General features: G+C 57.9%; 2 protein-coding genes across 2 annotated transcripts in view; one reads left to right on the forward strand and one right to left on the reverse strand.

Annotated features, from left to right (window-relative positions):
- Positions 1-2,392, reverse strand: part of SULT2B1 (sulfotransferase family 2B member 1) — a 70,807-nt gene extending 68,415 nt beyond the window's left edge. Inside the window, exon 1 of the mRNA XM_027515261.1 lies at positions 2,323-2,392. The gene's annotated coding sequence lies outside the window, so the exon portion shown is untranslated. The remainder of the gene's footprint in view (positions 1-2,322) is intronic.
- On the forward strand, positions 78-21,700 carry LMTK3 (lemur tyrosine kinase 3). The gene is made up of 16 exons (XM_027515258.1): positions 78-190; positions 2,119-2,231; positions 3,135-3,268; positions 3,534-3,684; positions 4,177-4,253; positions 4,730-4,848; positions 7,906-7,993; positions 8,558-8,706; positions 9,042-9,126; positions 9,235-9,356; positions 9,496-9,645; positions 10,252-12,752; positions 15,571-15,980; positions 17,467-17,602; positions 17,768-17,905; positions 21,186-21,700. Exons 1-16 carry the CDS (start codon positions 93-95, stop codon positions 21,200-21,202), a joined length of 4,488 nt encoding a protein of 1,495 aa, XP_027371059.1. The 5' UTR covers positions 78-92; the 3' UTR covers positions 21,203-21,700.
- The last annotated feature ends 2,711 nt before the right edge of the window (positions 21,701-24,411 follow it).

Below are 24,411 nucleotides of genomic sequence, written 5' to 3' on the forward strand. Positions count from 1 at the left end.
GACACCTGATGGGGAACGGGGGCAGGGGCGGGCCGCGCTGGGGATGGGGTGTCTGGGCCGCCTCCGCGGTGTGCAGTGAGGCTGCGCCTGCGATGCGCAGCTCGGGCCCAGCCTCAGCGGAGAGGGACGCAACGCAGGGGCTCAGGGACTACAGAGAAGTCCGCGCGCAGGGTGGGCGCCCGTGCTTCCGGTGTGTCTGCAGCTCGGGGTGCTGTGCGGGGGCGGGGGTGGGGGAGTGTGACCCCGAGACGGCGGCGGCCTGGCACGTGATGTGTGCGTCCTTGTCTGTTTTGTCTGTGTCCCTAAGGGACCGAGTTCCAGTCCCCACTCAGCCACTTCCCGGCTGTGTGCCTTGGGGCAGATGTCTGCACCTCGCCTTGTTTCCTCATCTGTACGATGGGAATGATAAAAGAGTGTGTCTCGGAGGGCAGTTGTCAGGATTTAAAAGTAATATGTGTAAAGCGCTGAGAACAATGCCTGGCGCAGTTAATGCTCCTAAGAATAAATAAATTAAATAAACTATGATCATGTATCTTCTGTATGAGGCTAGCACCTCTGGTTGTGTAAAGGTTGCGCAAACTCATAGGAAATGTGGGTATTTGTGATGCGTGTGTGTGTGTGTGTGTGTGTGTGTGTTCTGTATGTGTGTGTGTATTTGTGTATGTAATGTGTGACTACACTGGGGTAATGTGTTTTTTGTAACCTTGTGTGAAATTTGTATACATTTGTGATGTGTGTGTCCATGTGTGTTAAGGTATGTGATGTATCTTTGTGTATCTATGTGTTCAGTGTGTATGCCTGTGTTGCCTATGTGTGTTTCTGTACGTATAATGTGCGTGGCTGTGTATATGTGTATGTGATATGTGTGTATCAGTGTAATGTATTTGTGTGTATTTTTGTACATGATTTGTGTAGCTTTGTATATTCTTTGTAGTGTACATCTATACCCATGGGTGAGTTGTGCTTGTATATGTGTATCTGTGTGTGTGACTTGTGTCTCTGTATTCATGTGAATGAAATGTGTCTGTGTGAGAGATGTGTATCTCTGAGTCTGTGTTGTGTATTTGTGTGTATTCGCATATGTGATATGCATGACTCTCCTTGTATCTGCTGTGTATCTGTGTATATTTGTGCACGGGATACTTGTGTCTATGTTAGTGTGTATCTTGTGTGTGTCTCCATGCAAATGATGTCTGTGTCTGTGTGTGTGATGTGTGTGTCTGTGGGTCTTCTTTGTTGCCCATTTGTTTGTGGAATGTCTGTGTTCGTGACTTTGTGCCTTGGTGTGTCACCATGGTGTCTGCGTGGATCTTTGTGGTGTGTGTGTCTATGGAGTTGGGGCTTTACTTTGTCTGTGGCATGTGTGGGTCTTTGTGATGCGCTGACGTTCCTGCGTGGCCGGGTGCATCTGTGCCGGGGGCCGGCCTGCCTGTGCGTGCTTAGTGCAGCCCATCATCCCTGCGTCTTTGTGTGTGACGTGTACGTGTCCCCGTCTGCCGAGCGCTGTCCACCTTTGTATGTGCCGTGCTTGGCTGTGAGGGTCTCTGCGACGTGGGTCAGCCATGTGTGGGCTGCGTGTGCCTGTCTGACATCTGCATCTTGGCGCGGAGCACACGTGTCCGTGCTGGTGGCATGTCACAGCAGCGTCCGGGCCAGGCACGGTGGGCCCTGGGTCCCCCCTACACGAGGGTCCGCTGGTCCCTGTCTGTCCCTCCCCCTCCCCTCCATCCTGGCAGCCAATGCTACAGGGGAGCCAGTTGCTATGACGACGCTCCATCCTCCCTCCCTCCTCCCTCCTCCCACCCTTCCTCTGACAGGCTCTCTGCTCCCCCAATCCCGGCTGTCCTCGGGGGCGGGGCCCTTATTCTCCCCCCCCCTTCTCTCCTCTCCCCCCCCACCCCAGCAACCCCGGCTCCCCGGCTCCTCTCCTCTGTCTGTCTCTCCATCCCTTCATCTGTCTGTCCCTTCAGAGAGGGGGAGGGGGGTCCCTGAGCCTGTAAGCAGCCCCTCCCTCCCCCTGTCCTGAGCCTCCTGCCCCTCTCCTGGGCCGGGGGGAGGCCAGGGTCGCGCGGGTCCCCATGGCTGGGGGCTGAGGGCCCGCCCCCCCCTCCTCCCCAGCCGCCACCACCTCCACCTCCCTGCCATCCTCGACAAGATGCCTGCCCCCGGCGCCCTCATCCTCCTCGCGGCCGTCTCCGCCTCCGGCTGCCTGGCGTCCCCGGCCCACCCCGGTGAGTCTGTCGGGCCATCCTGCTGTCCAGTGGCCCCCACCCCCACCCTGGCCTGCCCCGGGGTCTGTCTGCGGGGCTCTGGCTCCGTCACCTGTGTGGCGTCTTCCCGCAGCGAGCCAGGGCCTGGGGAGGCGCAGGAATGGTGCCTCTGTCAGCAGGGCCTGTGGGAGGAAGGCTGGGGGCTGGGTGGGGAGGGGGTCCGTTCGGGCAACATGTGTGTGTGTGCAGACGCGCGCGCGTGTGTGTGTGCAGGTGTGTGCAGGAAGCCGGGGAAGGTCAGGGCCTCTGGGAGAATTGGGGACAGAGAGGAGGAATACTATTTCTAAAGGGGACACAGCCTTGGAGGCTGTCTCCAGCTTTGGGGGAGTCCCAAGGCTTGCGGAGCTCCCGACTCGGGACCTGGGGCTGGGGACCGAGGACATGTGTGTGCTCCAAGCGTCCCTAAAAGTGACAGGCCTCAACCCCCGTAACTAGGATCCAGCATGGGGCGAGCACCTTCTCCCAGCCTGCAGCTGGGGGCTCATCCTCTTCTTCAAATAGGGGGTAGGAAGGCTGTCGTGGGAGCGTATTTTAAATTCTGAGCACTCCAGGCTCCACTGTTACTCCTCCTTCCCTCAGTCCTCACTGAAATTCATCCAAACCTGAGGGTGAGGTGATGGGGTGGGGGTGGGGGGGGTCCCAGCTTGGGGCGAGAGGAGGGACCCCACCCCCAACCCAACCACTTGAGAAGGCCCCAAACTACAACTCCCACAATGCCCCGAGCCATCCGGCTCCTCTGCCAAGGGGCCCCTGGGTGCAGAGCATCATGGGAGCTGTAGTCAAGACTAACTGGACGGGGAGGGGCAAGGAATCGGGGAGCCAGGGGCGTGAAGACGCGAGCCCAGCCCAGCCCTGTCCCCACAGACGGATTCGCCCTGGGCCGGGCGCCTCTGGCTCCTCCCTATGCCGTGGTCCTCATCTCCTGCTCTGGCCTGCTGGCCTTCATCTTCCTCCTCCTCACCTGTCTGTGCTGCAAACGGGGCGATGTCGGCTTCAAGGTGAGGTGCACGAGGGAAGTTAAGGTGGGGAGGAACACTTCAGCAAGGCCTTTCCTCCGCTAACCCCCCACCCCCACCACCGGGGGAGCCGGGCAGTGAGTCTGAGAGCCCTTCAGGCCTAAAGTTACAGCAAGATCCAACTCCGGATGGGAATTGGACTGGGATTGGAGGACATTTGGCAGAAAGGTGGGGATAATATTGATTAGAAGGACCATGATGTCTCTCACTGCTGTGTTCTCCCACCTCTCACCCCTCCTGGCCCCAGGAGTTTGAGAACCCTGAAGGGGAGGATTGCTCCGGGGAGTACACCCCTCCCGCTGAGGAGACTTCCTCCTCACAGTCACTGCCTGACGTCTACATTCTCCCCCTGGCTGAGGTCTCGCTGCCAATGCCTGCCCCGCAGCCATCACACTCAGGTATGGCCCTGCACCTTGACTGGAATCCCGTGGCCCCCCAATTCAGGGTGGGAGGAGCTGACAGCCCTCCCTCAGAGAATCAAAGGGAAAGGCAGAGGTGGGAGCCTTGGAATCTTGGAAGCAGCGTGAAGCAACTCCAAGATCATCTTGGTGGAAGCCGTTGCTTAACCCCAAACCAGATTTGGAGATTCTTGCAGAGCAATCCATGATGAGGTCAGCCTAGATCTTAATGCCAGAGGCAGAGCCAATGGCAGGCTGAAGTTAAGTCATAGGATCTTGGGACACCAAAGGGAAGAACGGATTGGACACTAGAAACTTGTGGGCAGCCAATGAGGAGACTGAGATCTCTTCATGGAATGTTGGGGCAGCCAATGAAAAGAGATTTGTTGTGTCTGCTTTGACCCCGGTCCCCACTGAGGTAGGGGATGTTGGTGGCACTTGGGAGGGGAGAGAGGCTCAGGTGCCTCCCCTTTTTACTGTCCCCCACGCCAGACATGACCACCCCCCTGGGCCTTAGCCGCCAGCACCTCAGCTACCTACAGGAGATTGGGAGTGGCTGGTTTGGGAAGGTAAGTAAGTGGGGCTGGGGTGGGAGGTGGGGGCTCTACACAATCCAGGGCGACACTCCTGTTCTGTGTCCATCACTCCTGCTCCCACCACTTCTCATCTGCCCCCTGCCTCCTCCCCCTGCCCCCTCGGCCCACCCATTGCCCTTCTCTCTGTTCACCTCTCACGGGCTCCCACCCACCCCATCCCCCCCATCTGTCGGTCAGCGCCTCCCTCCTCACTCCATTGACCACTCCGCCTCGCCATCCGGCTCTCCACGCGTCCGTCTGTCCATCCTTCCACCCGTCCCTGCGTCCATCGGACTCTGGGCCTGTGAGTCTCCCACCCCGCGTCTGGTGGGGATACGAGGGTGGTGGGAGTTGAAAGAAGAGGCTGGAAAGGAGAGGGAAGTTGGGAGCCATCAGGTGGGGTGGAGGGCACTCCCTGGGATGGGGCTGGGGAATAAGCAGGCACTGATTCCTGGGTCCTCCTCGAGCAGGTGATCCTGGGAGAGATTTTCTCCGACTACACCCCCGCCCAGGTGGTGGTGAAGGAACTCCGAGCCAGCGCAGGGCCCCTGGAGCAGCGCAAGTTCATCTCCGAAGCACAGCCATACAGGTATGGGGACCTCTGGGTAGACATGGAGCCCTGAAGGCCCAAATATCTGAATCTGTGCTTCATGGTGGTAACGTTTGGGAGCAGGAGGAGTACAGTGTGGGGTCAACTCTGGATTCCAATCCTAGATGTACCTTTTCCTGGCTGTGCCAGTCAATCTAGATCATTTCCCTCCCTGAGCCTCGGGGTCTTCCTCGGGCCAGAGGCAGGGACATGAAGGCAGTGTGATGCAGGTGAAGGAAACAGCGCAAAAGCTGAGCTGGAAATCTGGAAATCAGAGTGGAGAAGGCTCCACTCTGAACCTCAGTACCTTCATCTAGAAAGTTAGTCCAGGAAGCCTGAGCAGCCTCATGTAGAGGGCAGCTGAGAGGATACAAAATGGGCCTTTGCCTGGCACAGGGTCTGTGACGGTGGTCCCTCCTTCAGGCCCCTGCCTGTGGGTTATGAAGGGCAGAATCAGAATCACAGACCAGAGTCCTGAGTGGCTGCACCAAACGGCCACGGTCTCCCCACGCCTGTCCCCACTGGACTGGGAGGTCTGGGAAGACAGGATGCTATCCCTCTCCTGCCTGGTCTCCATTCTAAGAGCTTCTAGATCAGTGTTAATTAAACCTCTGCTCATATATGCCCTGTGTGGTATTGCGTGCCCGGGCATGGAGAGGGTGTGTATATGGGCACCTCTTAACAGAGGGCTGTAAAAGTGAGCTTTGCCCTGAGATTTTATGAACCTTTTCCTCTGAAAACTCCTGTGGTTTCCTGTGACTCTCAGGACAAAGTCCCAACCGTCCCTACAGCCCACAAGCCCTGCCCCCTGGCCCTCCCACAGACCAGCCTCAGTGCCGATGTCCTTGCTCTTCCCTCTGTCTGGAATATTGCTCCTGGCTCACCCACCCCCAGTTTCTGATGGTGGGATCCCTTCTCCTCCCTGGGTCTCAGATCAGAAAGGCCTTCCTTTATACACACACACACTGCCACCTAAGGAGGGCCCTGGGATGCTCCATCATATCAACTTGTGTATTTTCTTCATCACACGTATCCTAGTGTGTCATTATTTCATCCATGAATCCGTTGACTTGCCTCTCTCTCTCTCTCTCAACCCATGCTGGCAAGCACCAGCCACATACAGCTACTTAAATTCATCTTAAATAAAATGCAGTCAAATTCAAGATGTCTTCCTCAGCTACCCTTGCCGCATTTCAAGAGCTCAGGAGCCATATATGGCCAGTGGTTCCCACGTTAGACATCTCAGATCGAGAACATTCCCACCTTCTCAGAAAGTTCAGGTGGAGAATGCAGGACTATACTGGCAGCTTGGGGTCCATCTTGTCACCCAGCTACAAGCTGGCCCTCGGTAGACGTTTGCTGGATGAGCCACAGACCTGAGAGCAAATCTCAGCTCGGGCACTGTTACCAGCTGTGTGACCCTGGGCAAGTTACTTTACCTCTCTGAGCCTCCCTTTTCCCCTGGATCCAATGGGAAACATCATCCTGCCTAGCAAAGGTGTTAGGAGGATTTGATAACAGAAGGGGCCAGCCCTGGCTCAGATTAGTAGGTGTGCAGTGGATCCAAGCTTCCTTCTACATCTGCCATCCTAAGTCTCCCCATGATGGGAGCTCCAGTCATTTTTTTTTTTTTTCAAGCCCCAGCATATGCTGGTGCTTTAGGAAAGTTTTATCTCATTAGTTGTCTCCCAGGCAGGAGCAGAAGCCACTATCCACACCCTGCCCCCCAACCCCTCTCCTGCCAGGCCCCAATGAAACGAAAACTGTTCTACCCTCCTCGAGCCAGGTTGCAAGGTGCAACCTGGGCTGCAAGTCCTGGATGTGTTAATCTTTCCACAGACCCTCGGGTCATGTATCAGGGTTAAATCCTTCACTCCACACGATTTTATTGAGCACCTACTAGTCTAGGCACCGGGAACATGGCCACGCACACAAAAGCCCCAAATCCTGTCTTGTAAAGCTCGCCACCTAGTGGAGGGGACACACAATAAATGAGCCAGTGAAGAAATAAATTTTAACAGGAAAATATCACAGACTGACAAGTGCCTTGAGGAAATAAGGCAGGATGTGATAGAAACGGAGGAGCTCTGGGATGGGAACTGTGGGAAAGGCAGGCTTGACTAGGATGAATCAGTTTCGTAAAGCACTGTGGGAAGCGTGTTCCAGGCAGAGGGAACAGCAGGAACAAAGGCAGTGAGGCAGGAGAAATGCCAGCTCCTCTCTGATCCTATTAGATTTCTTGTCACAACTTTATGAGGGGATTACTATGACCATCCCCATTTTACATTTGAGGGAGAGGCCAAGTGACTTCTGTGAGGTTACACGCCTGGGAAAGGTAGAGACAAGATTCAGAAACCTGCTCCCCCAACCTGACTCTTAGCCACAGTGAGAGGATCAAGGAAGGGCATCCCCCAGTGTTGAGGGAAGGGCAGTGATCTCTTGAGGAAAGGATGTTGACACTAACGGACAAGGAGGACTTGGACGAGAGTGGAGTGCTCTCCACAGAGAGAGGTATACAAGGCTTGAAGCCTAAGCAGGCACCTGTGAGTCTAGGAGATGTACATGGAGTGAAGAGTGATGCTGGGAAAGGCAGTGGGGCAGGAAAGACTGAGGAGTGAGCCAAGCTCTGTCCCAGGGCAACTGGGGAGCCATGGAGGGTCGTGAACAGGTGGACATCAGGTCAGGGGCAGACTGAAAGGGAGAGACTGGAGGCAGGGAGGCTGGGAGGAGGCTTGAGCTGGGGCTGTGGGAGGGGAGGGGAAAGAATCAGGGGGCAGGAAGAAAGGCTGAGGGGGTGGTGAGCCAGGAGGAGGGGCAAGGAGGTGCCTGAGGGTCTGGCTTGGAGACTGGGAGACAGTGGGATGGACCTGAGACGGGGATATGGGGAAGGAGTGTGTGTTTGCGGCGGGGAGGGGGGTTAACTCTCAAGTAAGGAAACTGAGACCCGAGAGGTTGAAGCAACAGTCTGGTTTTGCCAGGAGGGTGGGGTGGGCCACAGGGCTGGGGTCGGATGGAAGGGGCTGTTTCCTGACCCAGGCAACCCCCACCCCCGTGCAGGAGCCTGCAACACCCCAACGTTCTCCAGTGCCTAGGCGTCTGCGTGGAGACATTGCCCTTTCTGCTGATTATGGAGTTCTGTCAACTGGTGAGGGTCTGGGGGGTCGCGGGGCCGGGGAGGGGGAGGGGCAGAGTGAGGAGCTGGACCCGGTGGGGGCTCAGGGCCATTCGCAATGACATCATCATAGCGACACCTGTGACAAGACAGCATTTCTTAGATGAGCCCTCAGTCTCCAGGTGGATGGGCTTCCCTTGTAGCTCAGTCGGTAAAGAATCTGCCTGCAATGCAGGAGACCTGGATTCCTTTCCTGGGTTGGGAAGATCCCCTGGAGAAGGAAACGGCAACCCACTCCAGTATTCTTGCCTGGAGAATCCCATGGTCAGAGGAGTCTGGCAGGACAGAGGAGCCTGGCAGGCTACAGTCCATGGGGTCGCGAGAGTCAACACGACTTAACGACTAAACAGGAAAACCGGGACCCCACGTGGCACGCCCTGACTAGCACGTGAGGAGCGTGCGTTCTGTTACTAAAGTGTTTCTCAGCAGCAGGGGAAACTGAAGCCCAAATGAGTGCAGCGGCCGCCCCATCCATGCCTCGGGTTGCCTGAATGTGTCGATGCGGTGGAACTGACCCCTCCCTGCCCTCTCTCCCAGGGGGACCTGAAGCGTTACCTTCGGGCCCAGCGGCCCCCCGAGGGTCTGTCCCCTGAGCTGCCCCCTCGAGATCTGCGGACACTGCAGAGGATGGGCCTGGAGATCGCCCGCGGGCTCGCACATCTCCACTCTCACAACTATGTGCACAGGTGGCAGCCCGGAAGCCACCGGGCAGAATTGGGGCGAGGAAGGAGGGCGAGGGGCTTAAGGAGGGAAGGACGCTTGAGTTGGGGGCGGGGCACAAAACGGGGGAAAGACTCGCGATGGGGGGGAAAGGCGGGGTCAGGAGCGGTGGGCGGAGTCAGGAAAGGGGCGGGGTTACTGAAGAGTGGGTGTCGGGGAGGGGGAGGAGTCAAAGTAGGAGAGGAGGAGTGAGAAAATGAAGACGGAGCGGTGCAGGGAAAACTGGGCGCACTCTTTAAGTAGCGGGGCGGGCTTCCCCAAAGCTGCCCGCTTCTTACTTCGCCCCCTCGCCTGCCCCCAGCGACCTGGCCCTGCGCAATTGCCTGCTGACCTCCGACCTCACCGTGCGCATCGGAGACTACGGGCTGGCCCACAGCAACTACAAGGTGGGGGCTGCCCTCCATCAGGGCGGGGAAGGGGGCAAGTTGGGGTGGGAGGGTGCCCCGGCCCACCTGACCGCGCCCCGGCCTGCGCCCCACCCCCCCACGCCCCAGGAGGACTATTACCTGACCCCCGAGCGCCTTTGGATCCCGTTGCGCTGGGCAGCGCCCGAGCTCCTTGGCGAGCTGCACGGGACCTTCATGGTGGTGGACCAGAGCCGCGAGAGCAACATCTGGTGAGGCGGGCAGGGGGCACAGAGCGCAAGGAAGGCGGAAGGGTCACAGGTTCTACAGATGGAGAAACTGAGGCCCGGGGAGGGGGGCGGCTCCCTGGAGGGTCAGGGCGGGGCTCTGACCTCTCTCTTCTCCCTTCAGGTCCCTAGGGGTGACTCTATGGGAGCTGTTTGAGTTTGGGGCTCAGCCCTACCGCCACCTGTCAGACGAAGAGGTCCTGGCCTTCGTCGTCCGGCAGCAGCACGTCAAGCTGGCCCGGCCGAGGCTCAAGCTGCCCTATGCGGACTACTGGTGAGGGCGGGGCCTGACCCCCGACCCCTGACCTTCCACCTCCCAGCCCGGGATGATCCCAGAATTCTCCACTTCATTTCACACTCTCCCCTGCACACTTGCACCACGTGCTGCCAGCCCTAAACTGGAGTGGGGACGTCCCAACCCTTTCTGCCAACATCTGCTTGCTACGTGGAGGAAGGGAAACTGAAGCATGGAGTAACTCAGCTGGTCTCCAAATCTAGTTTCTCTGACCCTAGAAGACCTCTGCTGCTTTCCTGTCTCTGATTCCAAAACTTGTAACCCAACCAGAAAGCCGCCTTAACCTGTCACTTAACTATCATTTCCCTTCTGTCTCCCACCTTGGTCTTTTTTTCTTCCCCCTCTCCTTTGGCTGCAGGGCAGGGCATGTGGGATCTTGGTTCTCTGACCAGGGATCGAACCTGTGCCCTCTGTAGTGGAAGCACAGAATCTTAACCATTGTACCACCAGGGAATTCCCCTCTTGGTCTTGACTCTCATCTCCCTGGGTGTCTGCCCACCTGGTCTCTGCCTCCCCTGGGGATCCACTCCCCACCCCCAGCTGGGACTCTGCCTTGCTCACTCTTGCCTCCTCCCTCTCCCCCAGGTATGACATCCTGCAGTCCTGCTGGCGGCCCCCTGCCCAACGCCCCTCAGCCTCTGATCTCCAGCTGCAGCTCACCTACTTGCTCTCTGAGCGGCCCCCGAGGCCCCCGCCGCCGCCACCCCCACCCCGAGATGGTCCCTTCCCCTGGCCCTGGCCCCCTCAGCACAGCGCCCCCCGCCCAGGGACCCTCTCCTCTCCGTTCCCCCTTTTAGATGGCTTCCCTGGGGCTGACCCCGACGATGTGCTCACGGTCACCGAGAGTAGCGGTGGCCTCAACCTTGAGTGCCTGTGGGAGAAGGCACGGCGGGGGGCCGGTCGGGGCGGGGGGGCACCCACCTGGCAGCCGGCATCCGCGCCCCCGGCCCCCCACGCCAACCCCTCCAACCCTTTCTATGAGGCGCTGTCCACGCCCAGCGTGCTGCCGGTCATCAGTGCCCGCAGCCCCTCCGTGAGCAGCGAATACTACATCCGTCTCGAGGAGCATGGCTCCCCGCCGGAGCCCCTCTTCCCCAATGACTGGGACCCCCTAGACCCAGGAGTTCCTGCCCCCCAGGCCCCCCAGGCTCCTTCCGAGGTCCCTCAGCTGGTATCCGAGACCTGGGCCTCCCCGCTCTTCCCGGCAGCCCGGCCCTTCCCGGCCCAGTCCTCTGCATCCGGCAGTTTCCTCCTGAGTGGCTGGGACCCCGAGGGCCGGGGCGCCGGGGAGACCCTGGCAGGAGACCCTGCCGAGGTGCTGGGGGAGCGGGGGGCCGCCCCGTGGGCCGAAGAGGAAGAGGAGGAGGAGGAGGGCAGCTCCCCGGGGGAAGACAGCAGCAGCCTTGGTGGGGGCCCCAGTCGCCGGGGTCCCCTACCTTGCCCCCTATGCAGCCGCGAGGGGGCCTGCTCCTGCCTGCCCCTGGAGCGGGGGGATGCTGTTGCGGGCTGGGGGGGCCACCCTGCTCTTGGCTGCCCCCATCCCCCAGAGGACGACTCGTCCTTGCGGGCCGAGCGGGGCTCCCTGGCCGACTTGCCCCTGAACCCCCCCGCCTCGGCCCCCCCCGAGTTTCTGGACCCCCTCATGGGGGCGGCGGCGCCCCAGTACCCCGGGCGGGGGCCACCTCCCGCTCCCCCCCCCCCGCCGCCACCTCCCCGGGCCCCCGCGGACCCAGCCGTGTCCCCCGACCCCTCCTCGGCCGTGGCCAGTCCCGGCTCAGGCCTGTCGTCTCCGGGCCCCAAGCCGGGGGACAGCGGCTACGAGACCGAGACCCCTTTTTCCCCCGAGGGAGCTTTCCCCGGCGGGGGGGCAGCAGAGGAGGAAGGGGTCCCTCGGCCACGGGCTCCCCCCGAGCCCCCCGACCCGGGAGCGCCCCGGCCGCCCCCAGACCCGGGTCCCCTCCCGCTCCCGGGGGCCCGGGAGAAGCCGACCTTCGTAGTTCAAGTGAGCACCGAGCAGCTGCTGATGTCCCTGAGGGAGGACGTGACAAGGAACCTCCTGGGAGAGAAGGGGCCCCGGAAGACGGGGAGAGGCCCCGGGAATCGAGAGAGAGCCCTGGGCCCGAGTCCGGACCCCGCAGTCCCAGAAAGCGGGAAGCAAGCCCCAAGCCCGAACGAGGGCCTGAGCCTCCCGGTAAACGGGGTGACAGTGCTGGAGAACGGGGGACCGAGAGCCCTGGGCGCCGACGAGAAGGTGGCAGAGAATGGGGACCCCGGGTCCCCAGAGAGAGAAGAGCAAGTGCTGGCGAATGGGGAGCTGCCACCCCCAAGGAGAGAGGAGACAGTGCTGGAGAATGGGGGCCCAGGGCCCCCAGAGAGAGAAGAGCGAGTGCTGGTGAATGGAGGACTGACATCCCCAAAGATCGAGGAGGGGTCAGAGAATGGGGGCCTGAGACTCCCCAGGAACCCGGAGAGGCTGCCAGAGACTGGGCCTTGGAGAGCCCCAGGGCCCTGGGAGAAGATGCCCGAGAGTGGGGCTCCAGCCCCCACGAACGGGGAGCCAGCCCCAGAGACCTCACTGGAGAGAGCCCCGGCACCCGGCGCGGTGGCCTTGGCCCTGAACGGCGGGGAGACAGCCCCTGGCCCCGCTGGCCCAGCCCCCAGGAGCGGGGCACTGGAACCCGGGACCGAGAGGAGAGCCCCCGAGACTGGGGGGGCACCGAGAGCCCCCGGGGCTGGGAGGCTGGACCTCGGGAGTGGGGGCCAAGCCCCAGTGGGCACGGGGATGGCCCCCGGCGGCGGCCCCGGAAGCGGCGTGGACGCAAAGGCCGGATGGGCCGACAGCACGAGGCCACAGCCGCCCCTGCCGCTGCTGGAAGCGCAGCCGAGGAGACCGGAGCCAGCGCCCCAGAGAGTCAGGCCGGAGGCAGCCTCCGAGGGAGAGCCCGGGGCCCCAGACAGCAGGGCCGGCGGAGACACGGCACCCAGCGGAGACGGGGACCCCCCCAAGCCCGAGAGGAAGGGCCCCGAGATGCCACGACTGTTCTTGGACTTGGGACCCCCTCAGGGGAACAGCGAGCAGATCAAAGGTGAGCAGGCTGCCGGGAGCATGGAAGCGCGGTTGGGGGCCAACGCCCAGCTCTTTCCAAGAGGTAGGGTGCGGTTGAGAAGCTCAGCCTCCCTGGTACCAGGCAGGTCAGCACGCTAAGCAGTGCAGATCTTGGAGTCATACTACCTGGTCTCAAACCCTGGTTCCGCCCCTCTCTAGCTCTGTGACCTTGGACAAACTCCAGGCCTCAGTTTCCCCATCTGCCAAAAGCAGAAGACAAGGATAGCACCTACCTAAGAGGATGGCGAGAGTTGCATGAGTTAGGACTTCCAAAGCCTTTGACCCAAAGCCTGGCACTCCTAAGCACCAGCCATTACATCACAATTCACATCAACCAGGGATCGCAAACTCAGATGCTGAGCGGGGGAAGGGCAACAGACAATATAAGGGAATGAATGAATGAATGAATAAACAAGAGCTGGGAGACGTGGGGTGGGAGCTGGGGAGGAAATGCAGCCATTTCTAAGCTTCATTCGGGAATGCCCACCCAATATTGCCAAATCTGCTGCTTTCCCTTTAAACCAGAGTTCTAGGTGTTTTAATGGTGGAAACTAATTCAAACAAAGCCTCTGTGGGCTGGGCTGCCAGTGCATGATCTCTGGCTTAAGCTTTCCACCAAGCTGAAGTGTCTCATCAGTGTGCCAGGCCTCCCTGGTGCCGGGCTCTGAGCTGCCCAGGGCTGGGACCCAGGGAGCCTCAGACCCTGCCCTGCCCACCGTGGTACTGGTGGCCTGAGAGCCTAGGAGAAACGCCTTGTCTTGAAACTTGAGTTTTGATAGGAACACAGTGGGTGTTTTGTCATAGAGAAGAGACAGTGTAAGAGAAGATAAATGGAGAGTAAAGATAAATGGCCCCTGTTTAGATCTGGACATAGGAGTAGTTAGGACTCCAGGCTTCCACTGCTGAGGGCATAGGTTCAATCCCTGGTTAGGGAACTAAGATTCCTGCATGCCATGTGGTGCAGTCAAAAAAAAGAGAGATTAGGGACTGTGGTTCCACTCGAATCACCTGGAGGCCTGATTTCCTTAAATACTGGTATGAAAGTTATACTGGTATGACCCAGCCAGTTTCATATTGGCAACCTCATAGCCATACGTGAGGGAAGGGTTATCATCTTTGTTTGCCAGAAGAGCCTGAGATTCAAGAGGGAAAGGTCACGAAGACTGGGCACAGAACCTTCCTTCCTCAAACCCACTGTATGAGAATATTACCCTTTCCTCAAGGTTGTTGTGGAGAGTTTGCAACCAGCTGTGTCAGAAAAGACCCTGGGCCACATGAAAACGACAGAGGATGAGCAACTAAGATGCCTCCGCGGTCCGGGGTTGGGGGTGGGGGATTGGTGTTGGGTGAGAAGAGCCTGGGAATAGCCTTAAAAAAAAAAAAAAAAAAAAAAACAGAGAACTTCTACTCATCCTTCATGAGCCCACTCAAATTTCCCCTTCCCAGGGAAGCCTTCCTGATTTCTAAAGACTGTTACCCTGTACTTCCTCTGGGTATCCAAGCCCCTGATAGCTCCCTCTACAAAGCCCCACCCCACCACCCCATCACCTTGAGATGGGTGGTCAGGGAAGGCTTCAATGAAGAGGCAACTTATAAGCAGACATGAAGGAAGTGAACCGGGTGGACATCTGGGAGAAGGATGTTTCAGGTAGAGGACACTGAGATGGGTACTAAGTTGGCATGTTCAGGGAATAACAAAAGGCTGGTGAAGCTGGAGTACAGTGAATGAGGGGTGCAGAGTGACTCAGTCCACATCCACCTTTCTCCTTGCCCTGCCGTCATCCTCTTCTCATTCCCACCATTGCCCTGCACAGGGCCTGGCACACAGTTCACTTATGCAGTAATGGAGGAATGGGTGGCCCTTGTCCATTTACCAGTGAGGAAACAGAGGCTCAGAGAAGTGGATCTGCTTGCCTAGGGACACATAGCAAGAGAGCAGGGTAGGCTTGGGATTTAAAGTGAGGTTTCCTCCTCCAGGGACCTGAAGTCTTCTTCTTAGACTTCCTAAGATTAAGGAGTCGCAGGGCAGGGAAAGGACCTGGAGATGGTTAGACACCCCAATTTTCTGGCCATGCAGGGCTAAAAAGGGAAAGAAAGTGCCTTGGTCAACATTGTATAGCAGGGAACATTCATTCATTAATCCCACAAATATTGACTGAGTACTTCTGTGTACTTGGGGCTTGGGAATGCAGCCAGAGTGAGCACGACTCAGTCTCTGTTCTGTGGCAAGGCAAACATTAATCACAGTGCCACAGAATTAGAGTTCTATACTGAGATCAACTGCTCAGAAGGAGAGGTGCTTGGTACTACAGGGTGCAGAGCGGGTAGCCTGGCCTGACCTCCTGGGAGATCCCCGAAGGCTTTAAAAGTCCAGACAAGAGCCAGATGATGCACAGGACTTGAGTTCTATAAGGAATTTCCAGGCAGAAGGAACAGCCTATGCAAAGGCTCAGAGGTGGGAGGAATGGGGGATGGCCCATGTGGCTGGATGGAGCTCAAGCCAGAAGGAGGGGGCAATAGAGCCAGGAGAGGTCAGCAGAGCCTGGGCACTGGGGTCTGATGGTCCTGGGGAGAAGCTGGGGCTTTGTGCTGTGGGCACTGGGGAACCATGGGGAAGGTTAAGCACTGGATTAGGCGGAGATCGCTCCCCTTCTGCTGGGAGAACCCCAGTGCAACCTTTTGGTTCACAAGGGTGGAAACAGACTGTGCCTGAGATTACCTGAGGACACACAGCTAGGTGGGAGGGCACGCCTCAGTTTCCCCGAGAACTGGAGCTCACCGAGTCTCTTCCCTCGCAGCCAAGCTCTCGCGGCTCTCGCTGGCGCTGCCGCCGCTCACGCTCACGCCATTCCCGGGGCCGGGCCCGCGGCGGCCCCCGTGGGAGGGCGCGGACGCCGGGGCGGCTGGCGGGGAGGCCGGCGGGGCGGGGGCGCCGGGGCCGTCGGAGGAGGACGGGGAGGACGAGGACGAGGAGGAGGACGAGGAGGCGGCGGCAGCGGGCGCGGCGGCGGGGCCGCGGGGCCCCGGGAGAGCACGGGCAGCCCCGGTGCCCGTCGTGGTGAGCAGCGCCGACGCGGACGCGGCCCGCCCGTTGCGGGGACTGCTCAAGTCTCCACGCGGGGCCGACGAACCCGAGGACAGCGAGCTGGAGAGGAAACGCAAGATGGTCTCCTTCCACGGGGACGTGACCGTCTACCTCTTCGACCAGGTGCGCTGCGGCTGCGGGCCCGGGACCCCCTGGGGTGGCGTTTGCGGAGGGGCGGGGCCTGGATGAAGTCTGCGTCTAGGTTGGGGCGGGGCCTGCAGGGTGAGGGCGGGGCGTGGGAGAAACTGGCCAGGGAATGGGGCGGGACTTGGAGGACCGGATGAGGCCTTGAGCGTGAGGGCGGGGCCTGGAGGAAGGCCACGCCTCAGGCGGGGCGGGGCTTGCAGGCTGAGGGTGGAGGCTGGCTAGGGGGATAGGGCGGGGTCGGGGGGTAGGGCCCACTCCAGAGCAGAGGCGGGGCCTGGGGTAGGTGTGGGTGCTGGAGGGCTAGGGAGAGGCCTGGAGAAGAGAAGGGACCCGGAAGAAAAGCGTGGTACCTGCTAGCCAGAGGCTAAGGAGAAAGTGGACGGCTTCCCTGGTGGCTCAGTGGTAAAGAATCCGCCTGCCAATGCAGGAGACTCAGATTGAATCTCTGGGCCGGGAAGATCCCTTGGAGAAGGAAATGGCACCCCACTCCAGTATTCTTGCCTAAGAAATCCCATGGACAGAGGAGCCGGGAGGCCTACAGTCCTTGGGGTCGCAAAAGCGTCGGACCTGATTTAGCAACTACACAACAAAGGAGAAAGTGAGGATTAGGGCAAAGTCTGCAAGTGGAGGTGGAACCTAGTGAAGTTCGGGGCGGGGTTTGTCCACCAGCGCTCTAAGGATGTGGAGGCTGAGGGGCGGGCTCAGAATGGAAGGGATCTTATCCACTAGTTGCGGGTCTCGGAGAAGCTGCAGGTAGGGCTTAAGAGATGCTGCTTGTAGTGTTAAGATGCTAAGTGCAGTAAGTGGGTTCAGGGATGGGACAGAACGAATGAAACGGGAATTGAGGATTGTGTTAAAAGTAACTAGCCTGAGAGGTTACTGTTGAAGAGAAAATGGTGCTTGTGGACTGGGGCGGGGCATACTAAGGTCCTGAGATGAGTGAGAACAGGGTCAAGAGCTGAGGCCTAGGGCACTGAAACAAGGGGCCAGGCTTGGAGGGCTGGAGCGGGGCCACTTCAGAGGGCGGGTTAGGAGCTCACTGGAGGGTCCGGAGGTGCTCACAATGGGTTAAGGGTTTGGAAGACCGTAGGGGCAGGTAGTTCTGCGGCCAGCACTGGGACGCCTGCAGCCGAGATCTAGGACATAGGTAAGGGTCTTGGATCGGGGCGGGACTTACGGAGATAGTCTTGGGTTAGGGGCTTCCGTGGAGGCAGCGCGTTAAGGAGCCCAGAGGCAGTTCCTGCGTTGGACTGTGTAGCTGTGGTTGAGGGAAGAGCCTCAGGCTGGGGTGAGGTTAAAGCTAGCCTGCGGCTTCGAAGGGAGAGTAGGGGATTTTCAGAGAGACAGAATGTGAACTGAGATGCCTGAAGCCCCAGAAATGTCAGCGGGGTTTGTTGCTTTTTGGGATGCAGTGAGTGACAAGTTCGTCCCCCTCCTTGCCCCTCCTAATCTACCCTCACAGGAGACGCCAACCAACGAGCTGAGTGTCCAGGGCCCCCCCGAGGGGGACACGGACCCATCCACGCCCCCAGCGCCCCCGACGCCTCCCCACCCCGCCACCCCCGGAGATGGGTTTCCCAGCAACGACAGCGGCTTTGGTGAGGGGCGGGGCGGGGCAGGGTTGGGGGCGGGGTCTATGGCACCCGCAGTGATGGGCGGGGCCTGCCGAGGGGCGGGGTCGGACGGCAGAAGCTGATATTGTAGGGCTGAAGTGCCTGAGGGGCTGACCGCCTCCTCTCCTCTCCTCTCCTCACGCACACTAGGAGGCAGTTTCGAGTGGGCGGAGGATTTCCCCCTCCTCCCCCCGCCAGGCCCCCCCCTGTGCTTCTCCCGCTTCTCCGTCTCGCCTGCGCTGGAGACCCCGGGGCCCCCCGCCCGGGCCCCCGACGCCCGGCCCGCAGGTACGGTGCTTCAGATCCTCGGCCCTGCCTCACCTCTGCCAATCTCTCTCTGTCCCCATCTCTCTGCATTTGCCTGCCTCTCTCCAAGTCTCTTCCTTCCCTCTCTCTCTGACTGTTCACCAGTGAAACCCACCCACCCAACTCTGGAATCTGCTCAGACCAAGACATGTCTATCAGACGGGCTTGGGGAGTCACGCCCTTGTCTGATTGATTCTCAGTTTCCCTTCTGTAAGGATCCCCTCTTAGTCTTGTCTATGGTATTTTTTTTTAATGCGCTGTAAGTGGGATCTTAACTTCTCAACCAGGGATGGAACCCGCACCTCCTGCAGTGGAAGCGCAGAGCCTTAACCACTGGATCACCAGGGAAGTCCCAGATTATTTCTTTGTTGTTCTTTTTTCTTGCCCATCTTTGGGCTCAGATTCCTGCCTGGTACTTGCGTGATTCTGTTCCCCTCTCTGTTTGAGGGTACGGTTGTCAGAGGCAGACCAGGAGACAGAGGAAACCAGGAGGCTCAAAGCTAGTTAGCAGGAACAAGAGCAGAGAGGCCATGGCCAGGGATTCCTATAGCGATAATAGCAAGCAGTCACATAGCCTCTAGAGTTTGCTTGCAACATCTTAACCCATTTAATCCTCCCTATGATCCCACAGGATGGATTCTAGTCTCATCCCCATTTTACAGAAGAGACAACTGAGGCTTAAGTAGGGAGGCATGAAGAGCCAGGGTACAAACCTAGCTCTGAGTCCGCGCCTTCTCTAGCAGTCAGCGTTTGTCCGGTTCCTTTCTTGAGTTTTACTTATGCCACATTGCTAATCCTCACCCACCTTGGGGGAACGTCCTTGGATGCAGGGCTTGCCCTGGGCCAGGCAGGTGGAGATGTTCCCAGAGGACAGAGCTAAATAGGTGGGAGGGCCAACTGGCTCTTTTCAGGGAGGGCTCCATGCCTGGCTCCCCTGCACTGTGCCTGAGTTCAAGTGTTGGCCCTGCCACTTCTTGGCTGGGTGACCTAGGGGTGAGTCGCTTTCTCTTTCTGTACCTCAGTTTCTGCAGAATGAGGAGGATAACAGGATCTAACTCATAAGATTGTTAAAGGGATTAAATGGCTTAATCCTCCCCTTGCATGCAGCAGTGGTCTTTAACTGGTAGCCGTTACTGCGTTTAATTAAGTAGACGCTTACTGAGCATCAGCTGTGCAGGCACTGGGTGAAGGGGATGTTCTGTGCTGGGCAGGATCAGTGAGCCCCCCTCCATCCCACCCACAACACTGACCCCAGTCCCACGGTGAATGAATAAGTGCAAAACTCAGGGTCGCTGAGAAAGGAGACGCCAAGAAGAAAGGGCTTTCTGTCCTCAGTGATGGAAGGGCCCTTTAACCAGGGACTTGAGGGGTTGGTTGTGGTTAACTAGGTGAAGGGGAAGGGGACAGTATTCTAGCTGATGGAACAGCTTGCCGAGGGCCTGAGGCAGGAGAGAGCTTGGCTGGTTCATGGAACAGAAGGGAAGCGGGTGTGTCTGGGGGGTTACTTGGAGAATGGGGCAGATGGAAGTGGGTGGGGGAAGGTGAGAGAGAGCAAGGCAGACCTTGTGGGCTTGAGGGTGGTTTGAGGGGTGGGGACTTTGTCCTGGGGGCCCTAGGAAGTCATGGGAGGACTGTGAGCATGGGAGGAGCAGCTTCAGTCCCAGAGGTAGGAAGACTTCTCCCAGGCCTTGTGGAGGCAAAGGGAGGCAGGGAGGCTGGGGAGGAGGCCAGGGCGAGTGTCCAGGAGGGAGAGAAGGCATGCAGAGAGTCAAGGGCAGGAGGAACGGGCTGCGGGCTGACTCTTCACTTGGCAGCATCCTCAGATTTCACCCCCGAATGTCACTTCCTCCCAGAGGTCCTCTCGAAGGCCCCCACGAGAACAGGGTAAGACGGGTTCCAGCACATGGGGACACCGGCCAAGTGGTGAGTCAGGGCCGAGGCTGGCAGGGCCGGCAGTCCAGGATGACTTCACCTTTATTCACCAGGAGACAAGAGGGAGGGCCGGCCAGGTCATGCAAAACCCCAAATCTCTTTACTCAGTCCTTAGGCATTCCCACTGCAGCTGGGCTGCTGAGCTGGTTTCTAGAGACCATGGGTGGGATGGGGGGCTAGGCAGAGGCCCCTTCTGCCTCAGACCCCTGTGCTCAGCCTGGCTCTGCCCACGTCACACATGTTCCCTGGGTGCTAAGTGATGCTACAAATGCCAGAATTTTCCTACTCCTTTGAAAAAAAATACAAGGGTCATGATCCTCATTTAAAGATAGGGAAACCACAATTTCCCTGGCAGTCCAGTGGTTAGGACTCCACGCTTCCACGGCAGGGGGACCTGGGTTTGATCCCTGGTCAGGGAACTAAGCTCCCATGAACTAGGCAATGCGGCCTAAAAGTAAGTAAAATAAAAAAGAGGGGGGAAACTGAGGCTCAGGGACTGGGAGTGAGGGCTATGACTCAGGTGAGAAGTATGAGGTGTAGTGGGAGGGTGTCTGGCGTGTATCCCTCGTCAACAGTCTTCACCCCATGGGCCTCAGTTTCCCGGATCTGTCAAATGGGTAAGGGGCTCTCCTTTGGTGAGAGAGGAGTCGTGGTGGGAAACTCTGGCGAGAGGGCACTTTGTGCAGGGCCTCTACTGGACTCTGGGAATGCAGCAGTGACCAAATGCAGTCCCGTCCTCTCAGGTCTTCCGTTCTGCAGGGGCAAGCAGACCAGAAGCTAGCTCTTTGACAATGACTGAGATTATCCCAGAGGAGAGACACGAAGGAACATAACTATATCAGAGACTTCCATGCTGGTTAGGACTCAGCGCTTTTTCTGCTGAGGGTCTGGGTTTAATCGTTGGTTGGGGAACTAAGATCCTGGAAGTCATGCCACATGACAGAAAAAAACAAAAACAACAAAAATCGGGGGTGAGAAATGACTGCTTGACTGAGAATGGCCAGAGGAGGCCCCTGAAGAGGGGGCACATGGGTGGAGGCCTGAGTTCTATGGGAAGGGCTTAAGGGTGTGCCAGGTAGTGGGAACAGCCGGTGCAAAGGCCCTGAGGTAGGACTGTGCTTGGAGCAACAGCGAGGAAGGAGACCAGCATCACTGGAGCAGATTGAGTTGGGGGAGGGAGTAAATGAAGACAGAAAAGAGACAGAGCAGACAGACGATGGGGGTTTGTGGACCACAATGAGAACTTGGGTTTTTCACTCTGATGAGCCAGAAGCCATGAGCCCTTCTGCCCAGTAATCCCAATTTCTCCCTCTTCTTCCTTCATCTTCAGGCCCCGTGGAGAACTGACTCCCCAAAGACCCGACCCCCCTGCACCCCCAGAAGAGGGGCTGAGAGTAGAATCCTCTGTGGACGACGGAGCCACTGCCACCACCACAGACACCGCCTCCGGGGAGGCCCCCGAGACTGGGCCCTCCCCCTCCCCCACCATGTGCCAAACGGGAGGCCCTGGCCCCCCACCCCCTAGCCCCCCGGACGGCTCCCCTGAGCCCCCTGACCCCCTCGGTGCCAAATGAGGCAGGAAACCCCTTGCCCCTCCCTGGAGAGCCGCCTTTCTTGGAACTGAACTGAACTCTTTTGGGCCTGGAGCCCCTCTGCACAGCGGAGGCCCCTCCTTACCCCCTCCCAGCCCCAGACAGGGGCCGCAGGCTTCGGGGACCTGGACCCCTCCCATCTCGCGTCTCCCCTTCTCCACTCCGGCCTGGCCCCTGGAGGGGTCTCTGGTTCAAACCTTCGCGTGGCATTTTCACATTATTTAAAAAAGACAAAAACAACTTTTTGGAGGAACGTGGGGCGTGTGTGTGTTTCAGGAGGCAAAGAGGGGAGGCTGTCTAGGAGATGCGTCCATTCTCACAGCCCCATTTGACAGATGGGAACACTGAGGTCAGGAAGGCAGAAACGCCTGTGTGGCAGTGAGACCCCAGGCTTCCCACTTCTCTGGATCTCAGCTCTGTGTCTGGTGTGGGCATCACTGACTTCTACCACTGTCTCAACTTACAGTTCAGGAGGTGATGAGGAGTCGGTGAGGGTTCGGGAATGGGGCAGAGCCAGGTTTCTGCAAGGTGGCCTGTGATGGTGGCCAGATGTCCCAGGGCCAATGCTGCTGAGGGAGGGGCTCAGAAGCGACCTGCCAGCACCCACACTGGATCGTGGCCACCTCCCACACACCACAGAACGGCACTGCCTGTCGCATCTACCTCCCTGCCCACGGTGACTGTGCCTCAGTTTACCTCTTTCTCCATGTGACCGCCTACCTCCCTGACATTCTTTTGCCTTCACCTTAATCAAAATTCTTCACTGAGATTTTGTTTTGTTCCTTTCCCTTCAGTTTCCCATTCCACCCAGCCCTAGTTTGGTCTTTATTTTCCCATCTCTCCATCTGTGTCTTTTTCTCAGCCTTTCTTCCCATCTGATTCTATTTCTGAGCTTCTCCCCATCTCTACCTTTTTTCTCCTTGTCTGTGTCTCCTTGTCACCTTCCTGTCTCTGTGATGTCTTTCTGCCATGGCTTTTTGTCTTGACTTTTTCTCAACTTGTCCTTGACTGATTCCATCTTTTCTCTTTTTTTCCTTTGACTGGGTTTGTCTTCTTCCTGTCTTTGCATCTAGGATCTCCTGGCTTCCACTTGTCTGCGCCCTTGCCCCCCTGCCCTGCACCTTGGTACCCGATTCATTTGTCTTTGTGGGATGTAGTTTGGAGGAGGGAAGAGTTGGGGGGGTCAGGAGACTCAGCTGGGATGCTGTGTGGACTCCTGGCTTAAGAATTAAGGTGATGAGAGCATTAGGGTCACATGTACGTTGTGGGGGGTGGAGAAAAGGTGAGTGAGAGGGTTAGGTTTTGCCTCTTTCCCCTGCTGCCGCTGCTGACACATTCAGTGTTTCTTGAACTGATATGCAGCACATCTGCCCAAGGTGGGCGCTGCATGGAGCCCAGCCAGGTTAGGCGCAATGAAAGCCCAGGCTCCTGGGTCTGAGGGAGGAGGAGGCTGGGATCCTGGACTCCAAGGTCTGAGGGTGAAAGGGTAGTATTAGTTCACTAGGGCTGCTGTAACCAATCCCACTGATTGGGTGGCTTCAACCACAGACATCATCTCACAGTTCTGGAGACTAGATATCCAAAATCAAGGTGTCGGCAGAGTTGGTTCCCTCTGATGGTGAGGGAGAATCTATTCCAGACCTTTCTTAGCTTCTGGTGGTTGTCTGGCAGTCTCTGGTGTTCCTCGACTTGCAGAACCATCCCCATCTCTGCCTTCATCGTCAGCTGGTGTTCCCTCCTTCTGTGGGTCTGAAATGGCCCTTTGTGTAAGGACATCAGTCAAACTGGGTTAGGGCCCACATGAATGACCTCATCTTAACTAATTATATCTGCAATGATCCTATTTTGAAATAAGATCACATTCTGAGGTACTGGGTGTTGGGACTTCAGTACCTGGATTTGTGGGGGACATGGTTCAATTTGTAATGAGAGGGTTGGGAGTATGGGGTCCTGGGAGAAGTGGAAGCTGGAAGCCAGAATTTCTCAGTTCTTGGGGAGAAGACTGATTAGCGGACAACTGAAGGACAATTTGGAGGTGATCTGACTGTTCCACAGGCATCTCCAGCTTAATTTGGCCAAACAGAACCATTGACTTCTCCCCTGTAAAGCCCTTCTTTGGCCGTCTCAGTAAATGACTTTGCTGCTCACCAGTTGCTCAACTGAGAATCCCAGAGTTGACCCAGCCCTCTCCAAGTCCTGCTGGCTCCTCTTCCAAAATGACTCTCATGGGTCCAGGTCTCTCCACCTCTAGTCACACCCTTTTATACTTGGATGACCACACAGCCTCCTAACTTACCCCCCTGCTACTGCTCCCGTTCACCTCCAAATTATTCTGCAGCAGCCAGAGACGACTCCTGCAACGTCAATCCAAGTACGTCACTCTCCTGCATCATACCCTTGGAGAGCTTCCCATTTTAAAGATACATTCAAAGTCCTAACACAGCTAGCTGTCCAGGCCCCAAATGATCGGCTCAGGCATCCCCTTCATTTCCCATCACCCCATCCCCACTGCATCACTACTGTACACGCAGTGAGCTGCTGTCACATCCCCACTGCATCACTACTGTACACGCAGTGAGCTGCTGTCACTTACTCCAACGTAATATACTTTTCCTGCCTCAGCACAAGCCATTCGCTATGCCTGGAAAGCTCTTCCGGGGCATCTCCACTGAGCCAGGTACTTCCGCACAGTAGGCACTCAGTACCTATGGGTTCATCCCATGTGTTCTGTGCGGAGTCATGTCTGACTCTTCACGACCCAATGGACTATATATAGCCTGCCAGGCTCCTCTGTTCCATGGAATTTTCCAGGGAAGGATACTGGAGTCGCTCAGTTGTGTCTAATTCTTTGAGCCCCTCTGGAGTGTAGCCCACCAGGCTCCTCTCTCCATGGAGTTTTTCCAGGAAAAAATACTGGAGTGGGTTGCTATTTCCTTCTCCTGGGGCTCTTCCAGACTCAGGGAT

Source organism: Bos indicus x Bos taurus, chromosome 18, assembly GCF_003369695.1.
Source record: "Bos indicus x Bos taurus breed Angus x Brahman F1 hybrid chromosome 18, Bos_hybrid_MaternalHap_v2.0, whole genome shotgun sequence".
In the NCBI taxonomy this organism is placed as follows: Eukaryota; Metazoa; Chordata; class Mammalia; order Artiodactyla; family Bovidae; genus Bos; species Bos indicus x Bos taurus.

Excerpts from the sequence above, each read along its gene's own strand:
- LMTK3 (XM_027515258.1), top strand. The coding sequence starts at position 93 with ATGCGCAGCTCGGGCCCAGCCTCAGCGGAGAGGGACGCAACGCAGGGG. Across the intron at positions 4,849-7,905 it reads TCCGAAGCACAGCCATACAG|GAGCCTGCAACACCCCAACG; the intron begins GTATGGGGACCT and ends ACCCCCGTGCAG. Across the intron at positions 7,994-8,557 it reads TTATGGAGTTCTGTCAACTG|GGGGACCTGAAGCGTTACCT; the intron begins GTGAGGGTCTGG and ends CCTCTCTCCCAG.